General features: G+C 40.8%; 1 protein-coding gene across 1 annotated transcript; it reads right to left on the bottom strand.

Annotated features, from left to right (window-relative positions):
* Positions 1–307: 307 nt before the first annotated feature.
* Positions 308–6,780, bottom strand: LOC139340085 (acetylcholine receptor subunit alpha-like). Its single transcript, XM_070975692.1, has 9 exons — positions 6,738–6,780; positions 5,372–5,514; positions 5,238–5,282; positions 4,572–4,681; positions 3,948–4,143; positions 2,719–2,956; positions 937–1,160; positions 522–758; positions 308–436 (listed from the first exon to the last, which is right to left on the bottom strand). The coding sequence occupies exons 1-9, from the start codon at positions 6,778–6,780 to the stop codon at positions 308–310; spliced, it is 1,365 nt and encodes a 454-aa protein (XP_070831793.1).
* Between the last annotated feature and the right edge of the window lie 420 nt (positions 6,781–7,200).

Genomic DNA, 7,200 nt, shown 5'->3' with positions numbered 1-7,200 from the left:
TGTGTGTGTGTCAAGCAAAATGTTTTCTTTTAAATAAAATCAACATTTCAATTGCACACATACAGTATATTTCCATAAAAAAGAAAAAACAGTGCTCTTTCATAAAATATACAGAGGACACTGAATAAAACATGATAAAACAGGTACATACACAAATGGGGCTATTCTGCAAATACCAAAAAGCAAACAAAAGAGATGCTAAAGGCCATACAGCAGCTTCAAAAAAAATAAAACAAAGGTAGCATGTTTCACATTGAATAACATCTGGTCATCTGAGTTAAATCAATAAAACATGAGGTACAGGCCTTTAGAGCATGCTCAGCTCAATGAGACGTCCTGCGAACACGCCTAATGTGCCAATGAGACACACAGCCATGAACACACACAGCAGAATGTGATCCAGCACCATGGCCACAAACTTCCACTCTTCAGCAGCCTGGGGGGAGGAGAGGGAGGACATGTCACCCACGCACAAAAGACCACAAAAAAGACTGTATTAGAGACACTTTGTGTGTGATTACATTGTTGGACTCCTCGTCTGATTTCATGGTTTCTGCGATGTATTTGACTCCTTCAATGGCACTGCGGACATCAGGATTCTTGGTGATGGGCGACTGATAGTGAACAGCAGAGATCTGGTTGCCAGAGATATCTGAGATGTCAAAATCACCACCGTAGATGCTCTTATTCTGCTTTTCCTTTCCTGGACGTTTCATTGTTGAGAAGAACATGATGTTGGGGATGGTTTCAATGAAAACCTGTCATGAAGAGTCACAAGATATGCAGGATGTGTCAGGGAGTGCACCACATCAGAGCTGGGGCATTTAGTTAAAAAACGAAGATATTCGGTCTTCTACCCTACCACTAGGTGGCAATATAACGCAGAGAAAAAAGATGATGGATTGTTCTCCAAAGCTCAGCAAGCAGTCAACTCACCTTGCGGACCCAGTCTGGCATTGTGTGAGTGCTTGGGGAGCGGTGGTGGGTGTTGATGACAATGACAGTGATGATGATGGAGGCAATGACAAAGACCATGGTGAAGAGCATGTATTTCCCAATGAGCGGCACAGCGCTGGAGGTAGAGGGAATCAGCTCCACGATGACCAGCAGGAACACAGTCAGAGACAGCAGGACAGAGATGCTGAGAGTCATCTTCTCACCTGGGAGACACAACAAACTGTCTTTACTCCTGCTGATGTTTTCATTTGTTTCCCAGCCTGGAGGTTGGGACCTGATAGATTAGATTAGGGTAGAATAAATCTGAAGGGTTGTGAGATTCTCAGTCATCCAGGTCATGGATATCTAAGGAGGGTTTAAACGAAGGCAACCGGAGCCTCTTTTTCTTTCAGGTTTCTACAACAAAGACCAGTTGGCTTCAATTAAAACGTCCATTGGTTGTGAGATGAGTAATAGGATAGAAAGGGAGAAATAAAAAAAACATTTGATGAAACACCTGGGGGTCCCTTTGAGGGCACATGATCTTTATCACCAATGGATTTATGTCATGTGATATGATCAGAATAGCTACTGAAAGACGATGAGGTGAGATTGTTTTATAAAGTCTTTCAAAGTGAACAGCTCTTCAGGTGAACTGGTCATAAGTGGCAGGTATATGTCACCAAGGATGATAAGTCACAAATCAGCATTGCTTAATTTGAGGATGAAAAGGTAAAAAGGTAATGAACCCTAAATTTAGAGCATATCATCCGTCCTGTAGGTTTTCAGTGTATTCTCTGTTATTTAAACACACTTTACTTTGTAAGACACGTTGGAACAACCTTGGAACCAAAGTGAAAAATTTGGAGTTGCAACATGAAACAGCATGTAGGCTCATGACACTCACAATATGTAATATTATCAAATTGCCACAAGGGGGAGCTATTTCAATGAATCCAATCCGTCTATACTGCACTGTTCAAAAACACAAGCAAACCAGATTTAAGGGGTGAGAGGCATTTTTTTCTCTGATGTTGTTTCTAAACCCAGCAACAGCACAAGCAAACGGACCTGGACACCATTTCACAAATAAAACGCAAGGCACGTTGTTTTTGTTGCTCAGTAAGAGCAGTTATCCCAGAGAGAGCGTCTTTCTGGCACCAGCTTCTCCTCCACACTCTCCTGTCAGCAGCCGTATCAGAAACAGGGATCAAGTGATGTATTATACATTAAAGCAAAGGCCTGCTTTCAGACATGACAGCACAGAGGGACCCTGGGTAATGAGGCAGACCTACACACTGGGAACACGGCCAGATGTGCACACAGGCAGTGCAGCAGCCGATGTAAAGGACACCTCTGACTGGCAGACAAAATTAGAAACAAGGATTTGTCCAACATGATATCAGTTATCACGTCTGTATTTTCATATGCAGCAAATATACTGTAGATAACTTTTTTGACACATAACACATTTGCAAATCGCAGCTTCAGTGTTTCTTCCTTTCTGTCTTTCTTTTTGCAGTTTTATGAGGATTCTGATTCAGACTATTTCTTGCCAGGCTTGCACAGTGATTTCCTGTGAGGGTGAGGTGCTGGTAGGCAGATTGTTTATGAGTGTTGTAATATGTGTATACACTTTTATTGCTTTTTGTCTTTGAAAATTAGAAAAAAGCAGCGATTCTGAACAGCGTGCTGATGTTTCTTTTACCTCATAAGTATACTATTAACTGATAGTGTTATATCATAGTGACACAAAACAGTATGGAAGCTGTGTCAACATACCAGAGTCTGTAGGAAGATAGAAGACGAGACCAGTCAGGAAGGAGAAGAGCATGCAGGGGATGATGACGTTGACGATGAAGTACAGTGGGAGCCGCAGCATGAGGAAGTGGTAGGTGATGTCCAGGTAAGGGGTATCCGGACAGCAGGCGTAGTACACCCAGTGCTTCCAGCCGCGGAAATCCTTCATCACCCACTCTCCACTTTCCATAAAGTTACTCAGATCAGGGCGGTCACTGTCCTGGTGAGGAGAAGCATTAAACAGAGTGATTTAAGGTGGATTTTTCAGTCATTTCATTGTACAAATGTTTTTCATGTTCCTTGGTTTACAAGTGTTTCATGGTTTCTATTTGTACTTATTGTTTTTAGCTTGTCAAGCGCTAACAAACTATGTTTGTTTGATTGAAGAATGCTAACTTATTTTGCGATAGGCCTCTTCAGGCTTATCTTGTACTCTGGGCTTTAAACTGTACAGACTGTTTGCCTTCTGTTAAAATTCTGTCTATCTGTTCAACATGATGTGGGTTTTGATGTTATGGTGCAACATATGTAAGTATCCTGTTGTATATTATTGTGCACTGTGGTGACATGACAGTTACCCTCCTGGTAGACCTGGGGAAGACTGCTTATTCTCTATAACACAGGAGGCCTGATGAAGACTTATTTGCTTATTTTGCATTCCTCAGCAATAAAGAGGTATTAGAAATGTCAGCACTGTTGTTCAATAGGACCTTTGTTGTTTGAGCGTCATGGAAAGCCATTTCTATTTTTCAAAATAGCGATTAACAGTATTTGCATGCTTAAAGTAATAGTGTAACATTTTGAGAAATGCATTTATTCACTCTCTTGCTGAGACTTAGATGAGTAGATTGATGCCACTCAGTCCTAACGTTACCATACAAGCTCACTAATTAGCACATTGTATCTCTTTTGTTTAAGATGTACAACAAACTAAGCTGAAAAACATGTTGTGGTTTTATGGGACTCACCCAGCCAAGAAATAGTCTGGCACAAAACCCCCATAAATCCATAATATATTTTTATCGCTTGATTTCTGTATGGATTAAACAAACAAGATATAACATGCTAGTTATTGAGATTTAGGGATTTTGACAGAGCCAGGGTAGCTGTTCTGATTTTCTCATATTGATATTCTCTTAGAAGAAAGCAAATAAGGGCGATTCCCAAAATGTAGAACCATTCCCCTAAAGAAATGATCTGAATGGAATTACAGGATTGACGACAACCAAGTTTCCATCGTAGGTCCAGGTGCCCAGTTTCATACTGCAGTTCTGGAGGTCAAAGGGGAAATGCAGCACAATAATTTCACAGTAGCTCTTGAAGATGGCAGGTGGGTTCCACGTGATCATCCCCGTGTACTCCAGCAGCACTTTGGTCTCATGAACGATGGCAAAGTCACCGTCAGCACTGTGGGCACAGATAAACACTGGCAGCATCAACATGGGGGATAATAAGTTAAATATTAACGCAGGGGGACATCAGTGCCGGAGGATGGGTCAGCACTGCTGTCGCACAGCCCAGCCAACCAGAGCTCAGCTTGCCACAAGTTGTTGTGGTGGTGGAGCTGGTTGTCAGGGAAAAACAGCAGTGTGTCAGATGCAGCATATGGTGGGGGGAGGGAGGACCAGCAACACAGAGTCCAGATTTAGCCTGATGAAATCTGAGCTTTCACACGTTTATTAAAGTGAGATTCAAAACATCACTGACAGGTGTGATGATGGTATCAGAAGTCTCGATGCTTAAGGTTGTGTAAAGGTTATTATAAGGGAAAACAAAAGTTTGAGGAAAAAAAAAAGAGGGACACGACATGGATCAAATATAGCCAGATGACGTACTTGTTGTAGAGAACCAGATCCGGCCGCCAAATGTCAGTGGAGGGAACTCTGATCTTTTTGATGCCACCGTAATCATCTGGGTTCCAATGCAAGTTCACGTCTTTCCATTGCTAAAAAACAGACAAGCACACTCAGAACAATGGAAAGTGTTTCAATAATGACAACCTGTATTTAATGGTTTTATGAAAATAACATGAATGGAAAGCATCACTGCAATGCTACACAGGATATTCAAAGTGGTGACACTTTTGGTACAAATGACATTTTCCGAAGCACATTTCTGCACAAAGAATGACACACCTGACATCATTTACAGTTACCATACCGAACTTTAATGTAATTCTGTTTGAAGGGGTGTCTTTGCCTATTCTAGTGGTCAATCCTGAGCTCTGGCTTCATGTATAAAACACTATATGTTTATAACTCTTAAATGTTAATATTGTGTTTTCAGCATTTCCCAAACCAAATGTTTGTTATATTTCTGATTGAATTTTTTGCATCAAGACTTATTTTTCCACATTTGGCGCATTTATTTGCAGCTAGCAACATGATGATGTATTTTTGTCTTGCTCATTTTAATCATTGAGCCTTTCTGCAATACAACAGTGAGTCCAAAGTCTTTGTTTTATGATATCACACCTACAAAAATGAAGGAATGCATCAAACCTGCTTCAGTCGCACGTTGCTGCTGACAATCTGGTTGACCTCATCCTGTGGATGCAGATAAATGTGTTTAGACAGTGGATGACAGTGAATCTCAACAGCATCGGGACAACATTGAGTGTGACATGAGACCTCACCACACTGATGAGCTGGATGAGCTGAAGGCCCACAGTAACAACCACCGGCTCCTTGAAGTGATTGACAGGACGCACAACCTTATTGTAGCCAGTGAAGAGGGTCTTGACCAGACGCGTTTCGTCAGGGGAGGCCCAGACAGCCCCTAAAATAAAAAAGACACCACACAGGACACAGTCTCATTTTACTAACTTACATTTAAGGCATTTAGACAGTGAAATATGACTTTCTCTACTCATCAAGGGACCTCTTGAGTGGGCAGGAAAACTATTATGTTGTTCCAAAGCAGAATATTGCTTTAAGAACATCTGATACCTGACATGAGTACATTTAATATGAGTTGAAAATAGATCTGACAGGTGTTGTGCTCTAAGTCTAAGCTTTTTAAGTAGGTACACATGCAGTGTGTGAAAGCTTTTCAGGGCATTAAATACGTACATTTTGTTGTTATGTTTTCATTTATTTATTCATGTTTACTTAATTTAAGAAGGGACAGTGCTCATTAACATGAACACTTGTGTCCATTGTGTAAATGTGCCAGATTTAGCCATGCAGTCATTGGCAGGGTGATGGCACACAAAAAACATTCAAAAAGACATAAAAGAGCAGATAAGCACAGACAAACAGTAAAACAATGACATCTTTATTTCTAGATTTTCAGTGTTTTTGAATATATCGATATATTTTTGATGTTCCCAGGCTACATACCAGATAATCATGAAAACATTGCATTCAAGCGCATGTTCTCAAACCTGTGGGCCTGCGGTGTAAATACAATCTAACTATGCATTTGCTTGTACTCAGGTTTTTGGGATTTGAGGTCCAAATTTGGCAAAACTGCATTCAAACGTGATGGCACTCCTGCACGGTTGTTAATAGAGATGTTCTTACGCTATTTCCTCTACATATCTGTCACAAGCCAGAGCAGGATCCCCTTTCATTTTTCAGCTGACCTTGAAATCAAGGTCATTTTACAGCAACATGTTGTTGAATGGTTGAATGAGTCTCAAGATTTTCAGCTGAGTAAAATAAGGAATCCTCCTGAACATAATTACGCAGGTGCCTTCATGCGGTGACAGACTGATAAAGGGTTGAAAAGCAAAATGAAAACAGCACACATGGCCTTGTCAATCAAACAGCTTCTTTGCACAGAAATTTGCTCATTAGTTTTGCTGTTTGAACAGGATCAGCTTACGCTGACCTGATGGCATTTTGATTAAACACAAGCAATGAAAAGATGTTTAGTAACAGCTTTTTTACACTCTAACTTTCTCAAATTTGATTCTATACTTTAACATTAAAAGTATTATAAACACTCATCCACAGATGATCAACACACGTTTGCTTTAGTTTTCAGTACGTTCTTACCTGCTATAATGACTAGATGAAAAATGAAAAACACACTATTCATTCTTGCCAATAAACCCAGGCATCCAAAAACAAGATCCAACTTCAACACGCTGCCCGTTGACCACTGGAGAGTTAAAAAGGTTTGACCCACCTAAAACATTCTTTCAGCACTGGCAAATAACTTACTGCACGAGCTCCAAGCTCTCCACTGACAGCCTCGCTGTTATTGTCTGACAGCGGATGTGAGTGACTGGCTGCCAATGCTTGTCATTTGAGAGGGCCACATTCTTTGTCATCTGTTATAAGATCAACGTGCCAGAGTAATCCACCACTGAAATATCCCATCGTGAACTTGGCCACACACAACCTCGAAGTGCAAAGACACGACACATGCTCTCTGCTCTGTTTTTTCTTGCATCAGTGATTAACTGTTAATGCTGCCTTGAAATCTGTGTATATATTTATATGATCCGTGTAAAGG

Source organism: Chaetodon trifascialis, chromosome 12 (genome assembly GCF_039877785.1).
Source record: "Chaetodon trifascialis isolate fChaTrf1 chromosome 12, fChaTrf1.hap1, whole genome shotgun sequence".
Taxonomy (NCBI): Eukaryota; Metazoa; Chordata; class Actinopteri; order Chaetodontiformes; family Chaetodontidae; genus Chaetodon; species Chaetodon trifascialis.
Note: the sequence above shows the minus strand (reverse complement) of the source record. Positions and strands in the feature narration are given on the sequence as shown.

Excerpts from the sequence above, each read along its gene's own strand:
- LOC139340085 (XM_070975692.1), bottom strand. The coding sequence starts at position 6,780 with ATGAATAGTGTGTTTTTCATTTTTCATCTAGTCATTATAGCAG. Across the intron at positions 5,515-6,737 it reads TCATCTAGTCATTATAGCAG|GGGCTGTCTGGGCCTCCCCT; the intron begins GTAAGAACGTAC and ends TTTTTATTTTAG. Across the intron at positions 759-936 it reads TGCCAGACTGGGTCCGCAAG|GTTTTCATTGAAACCATCCC; the intron begins GTGAGTTGACTG and ends TCTTCATGACAG.